This window comes from Mustela nivalis (genome assembly GCF_964662115.1).
Source record: "Mustela nivalis genome assembly, chromosome: 13".
NCBI classification, from domain to species: domain Eukaryota; kingdom Metazoa; phylum Chordata; class Mammalia; order Carnivora; family Mustelidae; genus Mustela; species Mustela nivalis.
In genome coordinates, this window is record NC_139032.1 from 56,812,394 (window position 1) to 56,834,452 (window position 22,059).

The 22,059-nt window shown below is 38.6% G+C and overlaps 1 protein-coding gene across 1 annotated transcript in view; it reads left to right on the forward strand.

The window, feature by feature from the left end:
- The window catches only part of UBE2R2 (ubiquitin conjugating enzyme E2 R2), a 111,683-nt gene that overhangs the window by 65,298 nt on the left and 24,326 nt on the right, over window positions 1-22,059 (forward strand). Inside the window, exon 2 of the mRNA XM_082694631.1 lies at window positions 9,548-9,634. Coding sequence (XP_082550757.1) covers window positions 9,548-9,634 — 87 coding nt within the window. The remainder of the gene's footprint in view (window positions 1-9,547; window positions 9,635-22,059) is intronic.

Sequence of the window (22,059 nt, forward strand, 5' to 3'; positions counted from 1 at the left end):
TATTTATTTATTTGACAGAGAGAGAGAGAGAGAGAGCACAAGTAGAGGAAGCAGCAGGCAGGGAGAAGCAGGCTTCCCATCAAGCAGGAAGCCCAATGCAAGGGCTCAATCCCAGGACCCTGGGATCATGACCTGAGCTGAAGGTTGCCGCTTAATAACAACTGAGCCACCCACATGCCCCTGTTCAGATTTTCTATTTCTTCCTGATTTAGTTTTGGAAGATTGTATGTTTCTAGGAGTTTATCCATTCCTTTTAGGTTCCCCAGTTTGTTGGCATATAACTATTTATAGTGGTCTCTTAAGATTGGCTTTCTGGGGGCGCCTGGGTGGCTCAGTAGGTTAACCCTCTGCCTTAGGCTCAGGTCATGATCTCAGGGTCCTGGGATCAAGCCCCGCATCAGGCTCTCTGTTCAGTGGAGTGCCTGCTTACCTTCCTCTCTCTCTGCTGCCTCTCTGTCTACTTGTGATTTATGTCTGTCAAATAAATAAATAAAATCTTTAAAAAAAAAAGATTGGCTTTCTGTGGTATTGGTTATAACTTCCCTTTCATTTCCGAATTTATTTGTGCTTTTTCTCTTTTAGATGCATCTGGCTAGAGGTTTATCAATTGTGTTCATCTTTTCAAAGAATAAGCTCTTAGTTTCATTGGTCTTTTTTTTTTTTTTTTTTTTTTTTTTAAGATTTTATTTATTTGACAGAGAGAGATCACAAGTAGGCAGAGAGGCAGGCAGAGAGAGAGGAGGAAGCAGGCTCTCGGCCAAGCAGAGAGCCCGATGCGGGACTCGATCCCAGGACCTGGAGATCATGACCTGACCCACTGAGCCACCCAGGCGCCCTTCATTGGTCTTTTTTATTGTTTTTTTTTAGTCTGTATTTTACTTTCTTGCACTCTGATCTTTATTATTTCCTTCCTTTTACTAACCTCGGGTTTGTTTATTCTTCTGTTTCTAGTTCCATTAGGTGGAAGTTTAGATTGTTTATTTGAGATTTTTCTCGTTTCTTGAGATAAGTCTGTATTGCTATAAACTTCTCTCTTAGAACTGTTTTTGCTGTGTCTTTTTACCCATCCTAGTGGATTTGAAGTAGTATCTCATTATGCGTTTGATATGCATTTCCCTGAGGCTAATGATGTTGAGCATCTTTTCTTGTGCTTATTGGCCATTTGTTTATCTTTTCTGGGAAATGTTTATTCACAAGCTTTGCCTGTTTTTTTCAGTTGAGTTACAGGGTCCCCTTGTTCTTTGAAAGTAGAGTGCTCCTAAGAAAACTTTTATAAGGGGTGCCTAGGTGGCTCAGTCACTTCTTCAGCTCAGATCATGATGTCAGGGTCCTGGGATCAGGCTCCACATCAGGCTTCCCTACTAAGAGGGGAGCCTGCTTCTCGCTCTCCCTCTGCTGCTCCCCTGCTTGTGTACTCTGTCAAATAATAAATAAAATCTTTTTTTCTTTAAGATTTTATTTATTTATTTGAATGAAGAAATCACAGGTAGGCAGAGAGGCAGACAGAGAGAGAGGGAAGCAGGCTCCCTGCTGAGCAGAGAGCCCGATGCAGGGCTCGATCCCAGGACCCTGAGATCATGACCTGGGCCGAAGGCAGAGGCTTTAACCCACTGAGCCACCCAGGCACCCTATAATAATAAATAAAATCTTAAGAAAAAACTTTATAAGCCAAAGTGTTTGGCTTATAAAAAATTTGAGTGTTCCTCAACCCCAAACATAACTTGTTAGGCTTTTCTAATACCTTAGGGCATATCTTGTTAACAGATACACAACGAAATCCAGGTAAAGCTCAGATGCTCAAAGACACAGTTCAAAGCTATGGCGGTGAGTTGCCAAAGGAGCTTGGCAGTGCTAAATTTGTTGCTCAGGGTGTATGTCACTACTTCTATTAACAGCTTGCTGCAAAACAAACATTAAATTCTATTTTCACTTTTGTGTTTCTTTCACAGAAGTGAAAATCCTCTTCAATACATTTTTTTTTCTGTTAGTGACAACAGGTAGTAATGTTCTTTTATGAAAGAAAAGTGGTGTGATCTGAACTTCTGGAAAAGCAAAGGATACCTGTATTCCTCTTTATTGTTTAGTTGTAAACATTCTTTTTCTTCAGATTTAAATTTTTTTTTTTAAAGGATTTATTTATTTATTAGAGAAAGAGAGAGAACAAGAAAGGGAATGCAGCAGAGGGAGTAGGATTGGGAGAAAAGGCTTCCTGCTGAGCAGGGAACCTGATGCAGGGCTTGATACCAGACCCTGGGATCATGACTTGAGTGGAAGGCAGATGCTTAATCACTTAATGCCTCTGATTTAAATATTTTTAAAGAGAGAGGGTGAGCCAGTGTAGGGCCAGGTTGTAGGGCGGGTGGCAGAAGGAGAAAGAGTCTCAAGCAGACCCCTGTTGAGTGCACGGCCAGATGCAAGGCTCAAGCCCATGACCCTGAGATCGTGAACTGAGGCGAAATCAAGAGTCGGATGCTTAGCTGACTGTGCCACCCAGGTGCCTCTAATTATAAACATTCCTTGCATATTCCAGATACGTATTCCTTACCAGAAAAATAATTTGAACATATTTTTTTTCATTTTGTGGGTGTTTTTTTCCCCCCATTTTCTTTATGGTGTGTGTCTTTTGTTCCTTCTCATATTCCTATATCGATGTATGTTACACCTTTTTGTAGTTGTCCCACAGTCCTTGGATATTCTTTTTTTTTTTTTTCAGTCTTTGATCTCTCTGCTTTTCAGTTTTCATGAATTCTTTTGATATAACCTCTAGCCCAGAGATTCTTTCCTCAGCTGTATCCTGTTTTAATAAGCTCATCATAGGCATTCTTCATTTTTGTTACAGTGTTTTTTAATCTCTAGCATTTCTCTTTAGTTCTTTCTTAGGACTTCCAACTCTCCGCTTACATTGGCTTACATTGGCTGTCTGTTTTTGTATGCTACCTACCTAATTCATTAATATCAACTTTAGAATATTAATCAGAGTTTTAAATTCCCAGTCTGATAATTCCAAAATATGTGCCATATTTTTGGTTGTGATAATTATTCTATTTATTTCTTATATCTCTTTCTTGTATGCCTTGTGGTTTTTTTTGATAGCTGGATATGATATACCCGGATATAAGGAACTCTGTAAATAGGTCTTAGTAATACGGTGGTAAGGTTGTTAGGGGAGAGGAGAGCATTCTCTACTCCTGTGTTTAGGGCACAGTCTTTCAGTGAGCCTTTTTTGCCTCTGGATTGTGAACTTACCACAAGAGTTTTTCAGTCTCTTTCTCTTTTTTCTTCTTGTCCAAATTTGTTCTTTTTCAAGACTGTTTGGACTATTCTGGGTCCCCTGAATTACCACCTTACATGAATTTTAGTACCAGCTTTTCCCTTTCTATAAGGAAGGAAGCTGGAAATTTCCGTTAAATCATGTTGAATCTGAAGATCAATTTGCGGAGGATTGCTATCTTAATAGTATTAAGTCTTGCAGTTCATGAATACACAGTCTCTTTCCATTTGTTTGGGTCTTTAATTTCTTTCAACAGTGTTTTGTATTTTACAGAGTATAGGTTTTGTGCCACTTTTGTTAAGTTTTTTTTTTTAAAGTATTGTTTTGATGCTATTGTATATAGTATTTTCTTCATTTCAGTTTATTTAGAATTATAATTGATACTGATCTATTGATCTTGTATCTTGCAACCTTGCTGAACTTGTTAACTTGTTCTAATAACTTTGAGTGAATTTGTTTGAATTTTTCTTTTAAAGATTTTATTTATTTATTTGAGAGAGAATGAGTGAGAGAGAGCATGAGAGAGGAGAAGGTCAGAGGGAGAAGCAGACTCCCCAAGGAGCTGTGAGCCCTATGCGGGATTCGATCTTGGAAGTCCGGGATCATGACCTGATTGGAAGGCATTCGCTCAACCAACTGAGCCACCCAGGCGCCCTGTTTGAATGTTTTATATACAAGATCACGTCATCTGCAAATACATATAACTTTACTTTCTTTCCGACCAAGATGCCTTTTGTTTCATTCCCTTGCTCAGTTGTCTTAGTATCTTCAGTGTGGTTTTGAACAGAAGTACAGAAGAGAACCGACATCCATGTCTTGTTACTGAAATTAGGAGAAAAGCATTCAGTCTTTCACTGTTAAGTATGTTAGGGTTTTTTTTTTTTAAAGATTTTATTTATTTGACAGAGATCACAAGTAGGCAGAGAGGCAGGCAGAGAGAGAGAGAAGGAAGCAGGCTCCCTGCTGAGCAGAGAGCCCGACGTGGGACTCTATCCCAGGACCCTGAGATCATGACCCGAGCCGAAGGCAGCGGCTTAACCCACTGAGCCACCCAGGCGCCCTGTTAGTTAGGGTTTTTAAAATCAATATTCTTCATCAAATTGAGGAATTTACCTTGTATTCCCTTTTTGGGTATTTTAAATCATGAAGGGGTATTCAGTTTTTTAGTTATTCTCTTGTGATTGTACTGGGGACTACAATCAACATCTTGTAACTATAGTAGATCACTTAATACCATCTTAATTTCAATAGTACACAAAAATTTTGCTTCTGGGCTTAAAGTTGGCTAACAGAACATGAAAAGATGTTCAGCATCACTAATCATCAGGGAAATGCAAACCAAAACCACAATGAGATATCACCTCACCCCTGTCAAAATGAGTAAAATCAAAGACACAAGAAAGAACAAGTGTTGGAGAGGATATGGAGAAAAAGGAATCTTTGTGCACTGTTGATGGGAATGCAAACTGGTGCAGCCACTATGGAAAACACTATGGAGGTTCCTTAAAAAATTAAAAATGGGGCACCTGGGTGGCTCTGTTGGTTAGGCCTCTGTCTGCCTTTTGGCTCAGGTCATGGTCTCAAGGTCCTGGGATTGAGCCCCATGTCTCTGTTTGGCTCTCTGCTCAGCAGAGAGCCTACTTCTCCCTCTCCCCCTGCTTGTACTCTCTCTCTCTGTCAAATAAATTAAAAAATCTTTTTTTTTTTTTCTTTAAGATTTTATTTGTTTGACAGAGAGAGATACAGTGAGTGAGGGAACACAAGCAGGGAGTGAAAGGAGAAGCAAGTTCCCTGCTGAGCAGGGAACTAGATATGGGATTTGATCCCAGGATCCTGGGATCATGACCTGAGCCAAAGGCAGATGATTAACGACTGAGCCGCCCAGGTGCCCCAAATACATTCTATTTTATCACCATATGCTCCTGTAATTCCACCCCTGGGTATTTACCCAAAGACTATGAGAACACTAACTCAGAAAAAAATATATACCCCTGGGTTTATTGCAGTATTATTTACAGTAGCCATATGTGGAAGGAACCCATGTGTCCATGCAAGATAAATGGATATTAGAGAGTGTGGGATGTGGTGCTTGGGTGGCTCAGTTGTTTAAGCATCTGCCTTTGGCTCAGGTCATGATCCCAGGTTCCTCCCTGCTCAACGGGGAGCCTGCTTTTCCCTCCCTCTGCCTTTCTTTCCAGCGTGCTCTCTCTCTCTCTTCCAAAGAAAGAAATAAAAATCTTTTAAAAAGAGAGAGAATTTGTGTATATACATATACATGTGCACAAAAAAAGAATGTGGGGTATGTGCGCACACACGATGGAATATTACTTAAACTTAAAATTAAGAATGAAACTTTCCATTTGTAACAACATGGATTGATCTAGAGGGTATAATGCTATGTTAAATAAGTCAAAGAAGGACAAATACTATGTGATTTAACCCATATGAGGAATTTAAGAAACAAAGTAGGCTTTTAAATGTAGAGAACAAATGTAGTTACCTGAGGTGGGTGTGGTTGGGTGAAATAAGGTGAAGGGAATTAAGAGTATATATACTTCTTGTGATGTACATTGCGTAATATATAGAATTGTTGAATCATTGTGTTATACATATGAAACTAATATAACACTGTATGTTAATTATACTGGAATTAAAAAATAAAAATTTGAAAATTTTGCTTCTCTGATCTGATCCCTTCCCTTTAGCCACACAAATTATAGCTTGATACATTATGTGCCCATCAACAGATTTATAATTATTACAATTTGTAATTGTCTTTTAAATCAGATAGGAGAAAAAGTTATAAACCAAAAATATTTATAATGTATGCTCATTATGAGTTCTTTGTTTTCATTTGTCTAGTAATGTCTTAATTCACCTTCATTTTTTGAGGAATAATTTTACTGGATATGGAAATTTTGGTTGATAAATTTTGTTCTTTTGGCACTGTTTTCTGGCTTCTGATTAGAAGTTATCTATCTTATTGAGGATACCTTGTGCATGATTGATTGTGTCGCTTGCTTTCAAGATAGTATTTGGCTTTCAGCAGTTTATTATATATATATATATATATAACAACTACCAGGAGACTAAACTCGAAGAGATCCATATATATATGGATATATATATCCATATATCCATATATATATGGATCTCTTCGAGTTTAGTCTCCTGGTAGTTGTTGAACTTCTTGTTTATGAGGCTTAATATCTTTCATTAAATTTGGATGTTGGGGGTCTTTATTTTGCCTGATTTTGGGGGCTGGGATTCCCAGTAATGCATATATTGGTTTCTGAGTCATAGAGTTTTATTTCTTTAGATGGAGTAATCTAAATTGACCTACCTTCAGTTTCACAGATTCTTTTTTCATCTTATTCAGAGCTACTGTTCAGCCATCTAGCTTTTTGTTGTTGTTATTGTACTCTTGCACCCCACAAAATCTTATTTTTCTTTTTCCTCAAAAAACTGTTCAGTTTAATTTTTGTAATTTCTCTTTATTGATTTTCACAGTGTGCTGAAATATCTTTTTTCTCATACTTCCTTAGTTCTTTAGCCATGGTTTCCTTTAATTCTTTAAACATTTAATTCAGCTGATTTAAGGGCTTCTCTGGTAAGTTCAGTATCTGGGCTTCCAGTTTCTTTTCCTTTTTTCTTTTCTTTCTTTTTTTCTTTCCTTTTTTTTTTTTTTTTTAAGATTTTCATTTATTTATTTGACAGAGACACAAGGGGAGAGGGAACATAAGCAAGGACAGTGGGAGAGGGAACAGTGGGCTTTCAGTTTCTGTTGATTGTGTTTTTAATCCTTTTGTATGGGCCATAGTTTGTAAGGTGTTTTTTTTTTTTTCCTCCCGTGTTCTATAGTAGTGTGTTGAAAACTAGATAGATATTTAAGAAATAAAATGAGGCAACAAGAATTTTTTTATTGCTGTTTATTGTTACTGTTTCCTTGCTTAATTAGTTTTCTGACCTGATTCTGTTTTGTCTATATTCTTGTTCTGCCTGTAAAGTCTCCACTTAGTTAGCTAAGTGATGAGCTAATGATTGAACAGCGATTTCCTTACTTTGATTTGATTTCCTGGAACCAACAAGTTCCCTGGGCATTGTAGAGCAGCTGTGTGTGCATGTTGAAGCATGCCTTAACACTCACCTAGGCAGTTTTGAACTCTGCCTTAGCCTTTAGTTCCTCCTTGTGCAGATCCTTCAGGTTCAGGCAAAGATAATAGTTTTGGACCTTTTTTTTTTTTTTTTTTTTAAAGATTTTATTTATTTACTTGACAGACAGAGATCACAAGTAGGCAGAGAGGCAGACAGAGAGAGAGGAGGAAGCAGGCTCCCTGCTGAGCAGAGAGCCCGATGTGGGACTCGATCCCAGGACCCTGGGACCATGACCTGAGCCAAAGGCAGAGGCTTAAACCTCTGAGCCATCCAGGTGCCCCAGGACCTTCTAATGAATTCTTAGGACTTTACTGAGCATGTGTATAGCCTGGGCATATGCATAGCACTGCATATGAGCCCAGTCTTCTAGATTCTTAGGAATTTGTTAGAATTTTTCAAAGCCCTTATTAAATTTTTTGGTTAGTCTGTTGTTCAACCTAATAGGCAGCTTTGAAGTTCGGTATTTGTCTATCATTGTTGTCAACAAACATACCCAAGAAAATTATTTTCACGCCATCCAAGCTACAGACCAGGTCAAATATAGACAACCTTGCAAGTGAATTTTTCTAGAGAACCATTAAAAAGTTCAGATAAGTAACAATTCTTGGAGATTAAGGCTTTGAAGAAATTTCAGCACATTGTGGCTGCTTGTCTTCACTTTGAATGTAATTTGTTAGTTTTAAGGCTCATAGCTCTGGAAGGCAGGCACGGGACTAGGGCAAGTTAAAACACCACAGTGTTCACTATTCTTATTGAGGGTCAGCTCTTTTCCTTAAGTAGATGCTCTTTGAATTCCTAGAAACCTTTGGTTATTTTCTACATTCTGAAAATTCATTCTTAAAATTCTTGCCAATTTTCTCATTGCTTTTATTGAAGGAAGAAATTTTGTGTCTTGACATGCTATGTTGGTTTTAACTTATTTACTCCTAGCTTGTCTTTTCTGTCTCTTCCGCAGGCTCTTCTAGTATACTGTTAGATGAGGATCTTTTTGGGTTTTTCATATGGGATACTGCCAAGGACAGTCACTTCAGTTATTTATAATAGCAAAAGACTGAAAACAACCTAAGTGTTTCAAAATATAGAAGTCGTTTTTTTAAATGATTTGTCTATATATTCACATAATGGAACATTACATAGTCACTAACAGCTATGTATTCAGAGACTGTTTTGTAGGAAAATGTATGATTATAGACAGGAGAAGAGTATAAAATGCAGTATATTTGAGTTTTTGAAAATAAGTTTTATAAGGAAATAAATGTGTACACCAAAAAAAAAAAAAAAAGCTGGAAGGAGCTGTATCAAAATAGTAGAGAAAGACAGTCTTTCAGAGAAAGACAGTTATCATACAGTCTCACTGATATGTGGAATTTGAGAAACAAGACAGAGGATAATAGGCGAAGAGAGGGAAAAAAGACAAAACCAGAGGGAGACAAATCGTAAGACTCTATCTCAGGAAACAAACTGAAGGTTACTGGAGGGGAGTAGGGTGGGAGAGGTGGTGTGGTTGGGTGAGGGACATTGGGGAGGGTATGTGTTAAGGTGAGCACTATGTATTGTGTAAGACTAATGAATCACAGGTCTGTACCCCTGAAACAAATAATATATTTATGTTAATATATGTATTATATATAATACCGATGGTATATATTATATTAATATATTTATATATATATTTATGTTAATAAAGGATAATGCATGATCAAAAAATGGTAGCTTTTATTATTTCTGGGTGGTAGTTAGGTGAGTTAAAAATTATCTTTGTTCTATATTATGTACCCCATAAGGTGGTGGTAATTATTTTTTGTGATGAAGTACAGTAAAATTAGTGTGACACACCTGTACCTATACTGTTTTTCACTCATATGAGTTTAATTAAAAATTGTATGGCTTTTGAATTTTGGTGATTAACAAAAGCTCATATAAATATTTAAGGAGATGCTTTAAGAATGTGCTAATAACTCTGACATTGGGGCTAACAAAATACATATGAGCAGTTGTTAATCCTAAGAATCTACTCTGTAGAAAGGAGTTTTGTTCCACTGGGATATAATAAGGTGAATTATTAGGCAGATGAAAAACCTGTAGTCTGATTTATTAGCATTTCATTTTTTCTCTTTTCAGGCGCATATTAAATTTCCTATTGACTACCCATATTCACCACCTACCTTCAGATTCTTGACCAAAATGTGGCACCCCAACATATATGAGGTAAGAGACATATGATGTGAATTTCTCTGAAGATAACACTTTTTAGATACAGTCCTTTAAAATAACCTTTATATCTCCATATGCTGTGGTTAGTCTGTAGCCACAAGGGAGTGTTCATGGTTCCCCACTTTTAGTAATCCCTAGTTTAATTATTCAAAATTGAGGGTAGTTTTATTTTACCAGTGTATGTTATATTTAACAATACAGTTTTAAACATTTGTTCCTTATTGCTAAGATTATAAAGCCTATGTGTTAAAACTTGCATTTAAAAAAATTAGTATATAAAGTCATACAGATTAATTTGTGTACCTATCCTCTAGCATCACAGTAATGGTCACCTGTTGCTATGATCAGAAATTGAGCTTTTTAGGGGAATTTATCCCACATTTGGACCGGTCTGCTTTTAGGAATTGCTGCAGAACAGTTGAGAGTCTGTTTGAGAATGAATCCAAGGTGAGGTTCTTCTCTTGGAGAAATTCACAAGCCTGAGGGAATCATTTCTAGTTTTGTTGGTGAAATGTACTTAGCCTTGGGCTAATCTGTAAGGATGGTAGAATGATGCATTTTGTTTCTCAGGATACTTATGTCAGGATCCTATAAAATATCCTTAGAGTCTACTCCTTTACCATTCTGTAATATTTTTCATTGTAATGAGGTTCTGAGGTAGTTTCATTTTATTGAAGCTGTGGACCAAACATAAAATTGCTTTTTAAAATTTACAGCCATTAGTCTTTTATTGGCCTGGTGTATATTGGGAAGCTCCTTTGCTCTAGAAACAGAGCAATGTCATCTTTGAATCGCTTGTATGCAAGTAATAAAGAACTTTCTCTAGAGTCCTGAATTTGGATCTCCATCTGTATAGCACACTGGAGCAGCCTTAGTGTTTTTCACAACTTGCTTTTTCTTTGAAGTGTTATCTTCACTTCCCCCCTTTTTCTGTTTATTTATTATTTATTTGAGAGAGAGAGAGAGAAAATCTATGTTTGGGGCGGGGGTTTGGGAAGTGGCAGAGGGAGAGAGAGAATCCTAACAGACTCCCAGCTGAGTATGGAACCTGACACAGGGCTCAGTCCCCCAACCCTGAGATCATGACCTGAGCTGAAATCAAAAGTCAGTCGCTTGGGCGCCTGGGTGGCTCAGTGGGTTAAGCCACTGCCTTTGCCTCAGGTCATGATCTCAGGGTCCTGGGATCGAGTCCTGCATCGGGCTCTCTGCTCGGTGGGGAGCCTGCTTCCCTCTCTCTCTCTCTGCCTACCTCTCCATCTACTTGTGATTTCTCTCTGTCAAATAAATAAATAAAATCTTAAAAAAAAAAAAAAAAGGTCAGTCGCTTCGCTTTAACTGACTTGAGCCACCCAGGTACCTACCCCACTTTTTTTTTTTTTTTTAGAAGCCAAGAGGGGTTGAGGGAGAGAGACATACAATCTTAAGCAGACTCCCTGCCACCGAGGAGCCTCACGTGGGGCTCCAATCTGACAACCCTGAGTTTTTTTTTTGTTTTTTTGTTTTTAAGATTTTATTTATTTATTTATTTGACAGATCGCAAGTTGGCAGAGAGGCAGGCAGAGAGAGAGGAGGAAGCAGCCTCTGCTGAGCAGAGAGCCCGATGCGGGGCTGGATCCCAGGACCCTGGGATCACGACCCGAGCAGAAGGCAGAGGCTTTAACCCATTGAGCCACCCAGGCGCCCCAACCCTGAGAAAAAGGGGGGAAGTGAAGATAACACTTCAAAGAAAAAGCAAGTTGTGAAAAACACTAAGGCTGCTCCAGTGTGCTATACAGATGGAGATCCAAATTCAGGACTCTAGAGAAAGTTCTTGACTCTAATTAAGAATGAGACGTTTGACTGAGTCACCCAGGCACCCCTCTTTTCTTCTTTAAACAGAACAAGCTGGTGTTCAAAAGGTGATTTTTGGTTACATTTCCAGAAATAAGCTCCCAGAATATTGCTATAGTATCTTTGGTATTTGACATAATCATAATATGAATAAACAATAGTAAATACCTTATATTATTCCATATAACTAAGTTACCCATTATAGGAGAGAGACATGGAAGCAATTTGCTGTTTCATAAATTCAAAGTGAGTTCAATACACATAGAAATATTTTTGTGTCTCTGTCCATGTAATATATATGTATATATATTATTTATTTATAGATATATATTTTTTATTATTTTTTAAAGATTTTATTTATTTATTCATTTATTTATTTATTTATTTATTTATTTATTTACTTGACAGACAGAGATCACAAGTAGGCAGAGAGGCAGGCAGGGAGAGAGAGGAAGGGAAGCAGGCTCCCTGCTTCGATTTCCTGCTCGATCTCAGGACCTTGGGATCATGACCTGAGCTGAAGGCAGAGGCTTTAACCCACTGAGCCACCCAGGTGCCCCTAAGATTTTATTTATTTATTTGACAGAGATCACAAGTTAGGTGGAGAGGCAGGCAGAGAGGAGGAAGCAGGCTCCCTGCTGAGCAGAGAGCCCGACTTGGGGCTCCATCCCAGGACCCTGGGATCATGACCCAAGCTGAAGGCAGAGGCCTTAACCCACTGAGACACCCAGGCGCCCCTATTTATAGATAGATTTTAGATAGCAAGAGAGAAGTGAGAAAGTAAGCTTCTGTTTTGCTGTTGAAGACTAATTTACCTTAAAGCGGTATATTCACTTGTTTCCATCTCAAGTTATCTAATTCCCAAACCCCTCATGTAAGAAACAAAAAATTAGGAAAGGAATTGAAAACTGAAGGAATAAAATATAGGTGACCTCACCTTTCCACTATTTTCACACAATTAAGGTAGGCTATTTAGTTCTGTCTCTTTAATATTTAGCATTCGATCATTATTTTCAAAAATATTTTTCATATTCATAAAAATATTTTTGGTGGTAAAATAATGCAGGCTCCCCGCTGAGCAGAGAGCCTGATGCGGGGCTTGATCCCAGGACCCTGAGATCATGACCTGAGCCGAAGGCAGAGGCTTCAACCCACTGAGGCCCCCAGGTGCCCCGTGATGAAAGAGTTTTTGATAGGGGCTCCTGGGTGGCTCAACTGGTTAAGCATCTGCCTTCGGTTTATGTCATGATCCCAAGATCCTGGGATGTCCTGCATCAGGCTTTCTGCTCAGGAGGGAGCCTGCTTCTCCTTCTGCCTTCCGCTCCCCCTGCTCGTGCTCTCTGTTTCTCTCAAATAAATACCACCTTTATTTTAAAAAAGTTTTTGATGTATTAACTTCATGGGCATCAAAAAAAAAGTATTGTAGGGGGGGACTCCTGGGTGGCTCAGTTTGTTAAGCTGCTGCCTTTGGCTCAGGTTGTGATCACAGGGTCCTGGGGTCGAGCTCCACATCGGGCTCCTTGCTCATCTGGGAGCCTGCTTCTCCCTCCGCCTGCAGCTTCCCCTGCTTGTGTGCACTGTCTCTCTCTCTCTGCCTCTGACAAATAAATAAATAGAATTTTTAAATTAATATATATATGTATGTATACATACATATATACGTGTGTGTGTGTGTTTGTGTATGTATTAGGGGCACCTGGGTTGCTCAGTTGGTTGAGTGTTTGACTTTTTTTTTTTTTTTAAGATTTTACTTATTTATTTGACAGAGATCACAAGTAGGCGAGAAGCAGGCAGAGAGAGAGGAGGAAGCAGGCTCCCTGCCGAGCAGAGAGCCCGATGCGGGGCTGGATCCCAGGACCCTGGGGTCATGACCTGAGCCGAAGGCAGAGACTTTAACCCACTGAGCCACCCAGGCGCCCCGAGTGTTTGACTCTTGATCTCAGCTCAGATCTTGTTCTCAGAGTCTCGAGTTCAAATCCCTTGTTGGGCTCTACACTAGGCATAGAGCCTACTAAATAAATGAATGAGTAAATGAATAAGTAAAAATAAATACTGTAAAGACTGTTGTTGTTAGAAAATAGTTTATTATGTCAAGTTTTAAAAATCACTACAGCTTAGTTATAGTTTAGTTAGATATATCCATAGACACATTATTGCAACCCCAAAAGTAGTAAATACTGCAGTGTTATAAGAGTGAACTTAATTGTTTTAACATTTCCTTTATTGTTGCCAAGTGTGTGAAATTTATAAACATCAAGGGGAAGCTTAGAGAACAAAAGAAATTTAATACGAATTTGTCGTCAATCATTCTACTCCTATCCACTTTGTAATATGTTGAGTGAGCTAAAAAATACAGTTCCTGGTTAAAGGTAATTGCATTTTCAATGTAGACAACCAATAAACCCCACTTGCCTCATGGACCATGTATTAAAAAGAGGGTTTTATTCATGAACTTTATAACTATGAACTTTACAGCTATGGCAACTCATAATCTCTCTGTTCTTTATCATTTATTTGAAAAATGGGGGGGCAAGCCTGGGTGACTCATATGGTTGGGCATCTGCCTTTGGCTTAGGTATGATCTCTAGATCCTGGGATTGAGCCCCATATCGGGCTTCTCCCTCTGCCTGCTGCTTCACCTCCTTGTGCTTTTTCTCCCTCTCTTTCAAATAACTAAAATATTTTTAAAAATTTTGAAGAACATACTGGTATTTTACTTTTTTAATTAAATTTTTTTTATTTGAGAGAGAGAAAGAGAGCCTGAGAATGGAGAGGGTCAAAGGGAGAAGCATACTCCCTGCTGAGCAGGGAGCCTGATGCCATACTCCATCCTGGGACTCCAGCATCAAGATTGGAAGGCAATTGTCTAACCAACTGAGCCACTCAGGCGCCCCTAGAGTATACTGTTTTTTAAGAGTAGTTTTAGGTTCACTGCAAAATTGAATAGAAAGCACAGTATTTGATTATCTTTAGGATATAGTATTTTTAAATATTATTGTTTTAATAATGATTACAATTAGATTCTGCTTTTTTTAATAGGCTATTCCCAAGACATGTTGTCTTATCTTGGGCAGCCATAACAATAGCATATAGGGGATGGCTTAAACAGAAGAAATTTATTTTTTCACAAGTTGGGAAACTAGAACTCGAACATCAGGGTACCAGCATGGTTGGTTTCTGAAGACTCTTGTGGCTTATCTCTTGTGTCCTCACCAAGGCTTGAGTAGAGAGCGAGCTAGCTCTCTGGTATCTCGTATAAGTGTTTTTGCCAAGTCTACAGAACCATAACTTTTTGGGATAATAAAATTAAGGCTTTGTAGTAGTGAATGGGCCTAATTACACATAGTTTATGATCTTTCTAATAATTTAGTTGGATGGTATGCCATTATCAGCTTTTCAGAAATTGAAAGAACTGCATATGTCAAGAGTCCTCTACAATAAAGTTGTAATCACAAATTATTTTTTTAAAGATTTTATTTATTTATTTATTTGAGAAAGAGAGAGCATGAGAGGAGAGAAGGTCAGAGAGAGAAACAGACTCCCCAAGAAGCTGGGAGCCTGATGAAAGACTCAGTCTTGGGACTCCGGGATCATGACCTAAGCCGAAGACAGTTCCTTTACCAACTGAGTCACCCAGGTGTCCTGTAATCATAAATTATATTTTAATTATTCAGAAAATACCAGGTAAAAGCAGTAGTAATACTGTATTATGGTTTCCAGAGAAACAGAACCTAGAGGATGCATAGAGATAAATACTAGAGGAGGTTTATTACAAAGGTTGACTCACATGGTTATCAAGTCTGAGAAATTGCACAATCTCTACAAGCTGTAAAACTAGGAAAGCTGGGAGTATAATTTAGACTGAATTCAAAGGCCTGGAAACTAGGAAGCTGCTGGTGGCAATCCTACAGTACCAAGGCCCCAAAACCAGAGTTTCAGTGTTCCAGCTCAGTTGAATTTGTCCTTTGCATTTTTGTTCTTTTCAGGTCCTCATAGACTGGATGATGCTTTCCCCAGTAGGATCTCTGTTTCCATTATGGTGGATATTCTTTATTTAGTCTATGGATAGAAATAATTAATTTTTTCTGGGAACATCTTCACACCTGGAAGTAATGTTTTACCAGCTGTCTGAGCATCCCTTAGCCGAGTCAAGTTGACACATAAATTACCATCCCGGTTACCCTTCTTTTTCACCCATTCCTCCCTTCCCATCCACATATGGTCTTTCTGTGTTCTATGTACACCACTATATTCACAGCGAGATAATTAGGAAATTGATTTGAATCCTTTAGATAGCAGGGTGCTTTAAAATAAGGGCTTAGTCCTTCTTATTTGATAACACTCAGTAAAATTGTTAGAAAATGCAACAAATGATACCTCACCTAGTTCTGCTTCATCTCCTTTGCTCATTTAATGTATATTTCTTTCTCTTTGATTAAATTATTCTTTCCTACTTTTGGTGGAATTATCTAATAGAACTATGGTTTTTCTGTGGTTTCTCTGGGAATTTACTTTGTTATTCCTCCCAGGAATCAAATAATAAAACCAAAGAAGTCATATTAGAATCAATTACAAATAAAGTTATAATACTATAGTCTCTGATGGTTTTTTTAATGCTAGGATAAACTGCTTAAGTTCATTATTGAACTTATTTCATATAAAATTTAAATACAAAATTTTAAAATTCTAAAACATTTATAATCTTTTTAAAAAAATCTATCTATCTATCTATCTATCTATCTATCTATTTATTTATCTATCAGAGATCACAAGTAGGCAGGGAAGCAGGCTCTCTCCTGAGCAGAGAGCCCAGATGCGGGGCTCAATCCCAGGACACTGGGATCATGACCTGAGCCGAAGGCAGAGGCTTTAACCTACTGAGCCACCCAGGCACCCCAAACATTTATAGTTTTTATTAAAATACTTTCATTTCAATGTCTGGTGCTATAAATATACCAAAGATGTGAGGTTTAAACCCACTTTTGGGGTGCCCGGGTCGCTCAGTGGGTTAAGTCTCTGCCTTCAGCTCAGGTCGTGATCCCAGGGTCCTGGGATAGAGCCCCAAGTTTGACTCCCTGCTCAGTGGAAGCCTGCATCTCCTTCCCCTCTGCCCCTCCCCTTGTGCTCTCTGGCTCGCTCTCTCTCTCTCTCTCTATCTCTGTCAAGTAAAATTAAGCAAGCGCGCGCGCACACACACACACGGTGTTTGTTTTTTTTTGTTTTGTTTTGTTTTTAAAGATTTTTATTTATGTATTTGACAGACAGAGATCACAAGCAGGCAGAGAGAGGAGGGGAAGCAGGCTCCCTCCTGAGCAGAGAGCCCTACGTGGGGCTCGATCCCAGGACCCTGAAATCATGACCTGAGCCAAAGGCAGAGGCTTTTTCTTTCTTTTATTTATTTATTTATTTATTTATTTATTTATTTATTTTTTAAAAGATTTTATTTATTTATTTGACAGAGAGATCACAAGTAGGCAGACAGGCAGGCAGAGAGAGAGAGGAGGAAGCAGGCTCCCCGCTGAGCAGAGAGCCCGATGCGGGACTCGATCCCAGGACCCTGAGATCATGACCTGAGCCGAAGGCAGCGGCCTAACCCACTGAGCCACCCAGGCGCCCCCTTTTTTTTTTTTTTTAAAGAATTTATTTATTTATTTGACAGAGATCACAAGTAGGCAGAAAGGTAGGCAGAGAGAGAGAGAGGAAGAAGCAGGTTTCCCGCTGAGCAAAGAGCCCGATGCGGGACTGGATCTCAGGGCTGTGGGATCATGACCTGAGCCGAAGGCAGTGGCTCAACCCACTGAGCCACCCAGGCGCCACCATACACAGTCTTTTAAAAAATTAAAAATAAATCCACTCCTTAAAAATAATTTTAGGCTTTAGAGTTTGCAGAATAGTACAGAAAGTTCTCATATAACTTCTACTCAGGTTTCTCTAATGTTAACATCTTATGCAAGAATAGTCCATTCATCAAAACTGAGAAATTAACTTTGGTACAGTACTGTTAAGTAAACCACAGGCTTTATTTGGAGTAAAGTGTAGAAAGGGGAAGTTAAAACATTTATTACTTGTGGAAAAAAAACATTTATTACTTGTCTATAGTTGCTCTCTGTTCCTCTGTAGGGGGAGACAAATTCTGTTTCTGTATTGTACATGCTTGAACTTAATCCACATAAAGATGCTGAGTGTTTGTTAAAATGCTATCAGTATTTATTATCAATTTTTAAAGTGAACATTTGATGGGAACCTGGGTGGCTCAGTTGGTTGAGTGACTGCCTTTGGCTCAGGTTATGATTCTGGAGTCCCTGGATTGAGCCCCACGTCAGGCTCCCTGCTTGGTGGGGAGTCTGCTTCTCCCTCTGACCCTGTCCCCCACATTCATTTTCCCTCCCCCCCTTTCTCTCTCAAATAAATAAACTCTTACAAAAAGTGTGCATTTGATGAACATTAAAAATTTACATAATTTTGGTCAGTGGTCTTTAAAAATGGACCTGAACAAAACATTTCTCTTTGAATTCATTTAAAGATTCTTCTTTAGAGGGGCGCCTGGGTAGCTCAGTTTAAGCCTCTGCCTTTGGCTCAGGTCATGATCTCAGGGTCCTGGGATCGAGCCCCAAATCAGGCTCCCTGAGGAGGGAGCGTACTTCCCACCTCTCTCTGCCTGCCTCTCCGCCTACTTGTGATCTCTCTCAAATAAATAAATAAAATCTTTGAAAAAAAAAAAAATTCTTCAAATGAATATGAATGCTTTCTTATGTGCTGATCAGAAGTTGGTAACCTGTATTTTGTTTGCTTTAACTACTAAGATAAATTGACATAACTTTTCTTTTGTACCCAGTAAAACATATATATTTTTTGTTTCCGGCATTAAAACAACTCATTACGTGACTTGAAAAATATTCTTTAGTCCTAAATCATTAGGGAAAAGTTTGTGGAATGTTCCTGTAGAACTATCAAAATCTCTGTGTGACTTTCCTCTTGGTTTATATGAACAAAGGAGTAAGGTGAAAAAAGTCACCAGAAACCAGATGATTTTGATTCTGATTGGGTGTTGAGATTTTACCTAGCAAATGTGATTTAATAATATACATTATTAAAAGTTTGAGTTTGTTATTTTTTTAGTTAGATTTTTCATTTTTCCTTATAGTTTTTCTTTTAAAAAAATAAATAAGGACACTAGTTTGCTCTGTAAGAGTATACAAACTTGAAGGATTTAAGTATAGGTATATTAGCCAGTATTGAGAACATAATAATATTTAGGCCACCAAATTTGTCCTTTTGTAGAGCTGGGCTCTGGTTTGTAATTAGTCTTTGACAAGCAGGATTTAATATACATTTATGTAGTTATATTCATGGATTTGCAGATCTTACCCAGTCTCTCTAAATTTAAGGTACAGGGAAAAGATTGCCCTTGGCAGTGCTATGCCCAAGGTTGGCTGCAAATCAGAGTCCTACGGAGAAGTTTTTAGAAATAAAGAATACTAGAGATTTCAGTTTAATTAGATTTGGAAGGGCCCTAGGCTAGATAGCCTTAATTTTACATTTAGAACTGTCTGGGGGTACTTGGGTGGCTCTAGTCAGCTAAGTGTCTGTCTGCCTTTGACTTAGGTGGTGATCTCAGAGTCCTGCTCAGCGGGGAGTCTACTTCTTCCTCTGTCCCCCACCACTCCCTACTTGTGTGCATGCTTTCTCTCAAATAAATAAAAATCTTAAAAATGGATCATTTATGGAGACCCAGAACTTCCCCTATACTTTAAAAATAATAATTATAATAAATAATAGTAATTTATTGAGGTAAAATTCACATACATAAAATGAACCATTTAAAGTAAACCTAATTCAGTGACATTTAATATGTGGTCCCAGTGTTGTTCAGTTGTCACCTCTGTTTGTAAAGTATTTCCATCACTCCTGTATAAATACCTTACCTATAACACAGTTTTTCTCCATTCCCATTTCACCCTAGTCCTAGTCTCTGACAGCCATGTCCCCAACTTTCTATCTCTGTGTGTTTATATATTCTGGATATTTCCTAAAAAGAGAATCATACAGGGGCGCCTGGGTGGCTCAGTGGGTTAAGCCTCTGCCTTCAGCTCAGGTCATGATCCCAGGGTCCTGGGATCGAGCCCCAAATCGGCCTCTCTGCTCGGCAGGGAGCCTGCTTCCCTTCCTCTCTCTCTCTGCCTTCCTCTCTGCCTACTTGTGATCTCTGTCAAATAAATAAATAAAGAGAGAATCATACAATATGGACCTTTTGTCTCTGGCTTTCACTTAGTCTAATGTTTTAGAAGTTCCTCCATGTTATGTTGTGTATCGATACTTCATTTTTTTTAAAAAAAGATTTTATTTATTTGAGAGAGAAGGTGGATGTGCAACCTGGAGGAGAAGGAGAGAGAATCTGGAGCTGACTCCACACTAAGCGCAGAGCCAAATGCAGGGCTCAGTCTTGGGACTGTTGGATAATGACTTGAGTTGAAACCACAAGTCGGTTACTTGACTGAGCCATGCATGGGCCCCAATTCTTCATTTATCCTTAACAGCTGGATGATATCCATAGTATCCATCCATCTATTGATGGACATTTAGACCTTCTCCACCTTTTAGATATGTGAATAGTGCTGCTGTGACCATGTGTATAGATGTCTTGCTTAAGTACTTTTTTTATTTCTTTTGCTTATATACCTAGGAGTGGAATTGCACATCAAATGGGTAATTATGTGTTTTACTTTTAGAGGAATGACCAGACGGTTCTACAGCAAATGAGCCATTTCATATTCCCACCAACAATGTAGGAGGGTTTCTGTTTCTCCACATCCTCACTAATGTTTATTTTGTAATTTTTGTTTTAATTCTAACCATCACAAGGTGATAAGTGATTTCTTACTGTCATTTTGATTTGAATTTTCCTACTGACTAGTAATGTTTGTTCAAACCCTTTGCCCATTTTTCAATTGGCTGGTTTATCTTTTTGTCTTTGAGTTGCAGGAGTTCTATCTAATGAAGGATATTAAACCCTTATCAGATATATGACTTGGAGATATTTCCTTCAAATCTGTAGGGCTTTTAAAAATAATTTTGTTGATACGGGGCGCCTGGGTGGCTCAGTGGGTTGAGCCGCTGCCTTCGGCTCGGGTCATGATCTCAGGGTCCTGGGATCGAGTCCCACATCGGGCTCTCTGCTCAGCAGGGAGCCTGCTTCCTCCTCTCCTCTCTCTGCCTGCCTCTCTGCCTACTTGTGGTCTCTCTATGTCAAATAAATAAAAATAAAAAAAATCTTTAAAAAAAATAATTTTGTTGATAAATGCCCTTTGCATAAAAGCTTTTCATTTTGATGAAGTCTAGTTTATCTTTGTTGCTCATGCTTTTGGTGTCATATCTAAGAATACATTGCCATATTGAAGGTCATGAAGATTTACCCCTATGTTTTGTTTTGGTTTTAGAGAGGGAGAGGACAGGGACAGTAGAGGAAGAGAGAGAGAATCTTATGCAGGCTCCAAGCCCAGCAGGAGCCCAAAGCCAGAATGGATTTCATAACCCTGAGATCATGACCTGAGCTGAAATCAAGAGGTGGTTGCTTAAGCAACTCAGCCAGCCAGGCACCCTCGGTTTTTGTTTTTGTTTTTGTTTTTTAAAGAGTTTTATGGGGTGCCTGGGTGGCTCAGTTGGTCAGGCGACTGCCTTTGGCTCAGGTCATGGTCCTGGAGGCCTGGGATTAAGTTCCACATCAGACTCCCTGCTTGGCGGGGGCTCTGCTTCTCCCTCTGACCTCTCCCCTCTCATTCTCTCACTCTCTCTCAAATAAATAAAATAATAAAAATAAATCTTGAAAGAGTTTTATGATTTTAGCTCTTAGATCTTTGTTCCATTTTGAGTTAATTTTGTACATGGTATAAGGTATGAATCCAACTTCACTCCTCTGTTTTTGGAATTTCAGTTATCCTAGCATCATTTGTTGAAGAGACTTATTTCCCCATAGAATGGACGTAGGATCCTTGTCAAAAATCATTTCACCGTAGATGTATGGATTTATTAGTTCTAGTCTTTTGGTCTGTAAGTTTATCATTAAGCCAGTACTAAACTGTCTTGTTGGCTTTAGCTTTATACTAAGTTTTGAAATTCGGAAGTGTGAGTTCTCCAACTTTACTCTTTTTTAAATTTTTAAATTTTAATTTTAATGTTTTTTCTTTTTAAAGATTTTATTTATTTGACAGAGGTCACAGGTAGACAGAGAGGCAGGCAGAGAAAGTGGAGAGCAGGCTCCCTACTCCCTGCTGAGCAGAAAGACTGACTTCGGGGCTTGAACCCAGGACCCTGAGATCATGACCTGAGCTGAAGGCAGAGGCTTAACCCACTAAGCCACCCAGTTGCCCCAGGGAGCTAGGATTTTGATGAAAATTTCATTTTATCTGTAGATCAAATTGGGGATATTTTTCTGTTTACTTAGGTCCTTCATTCTTTGAGCTGTGTTTTAATAGTTCTCTGTGTATAGATCTTTCATCTCCTTGGTTAGATTTATTCCTCAGTATTTTATCCTCTTAGATGCCATTGTAAATGGAATTGTTTTCATGAACCCTGTTTAGATTATTGCTGGT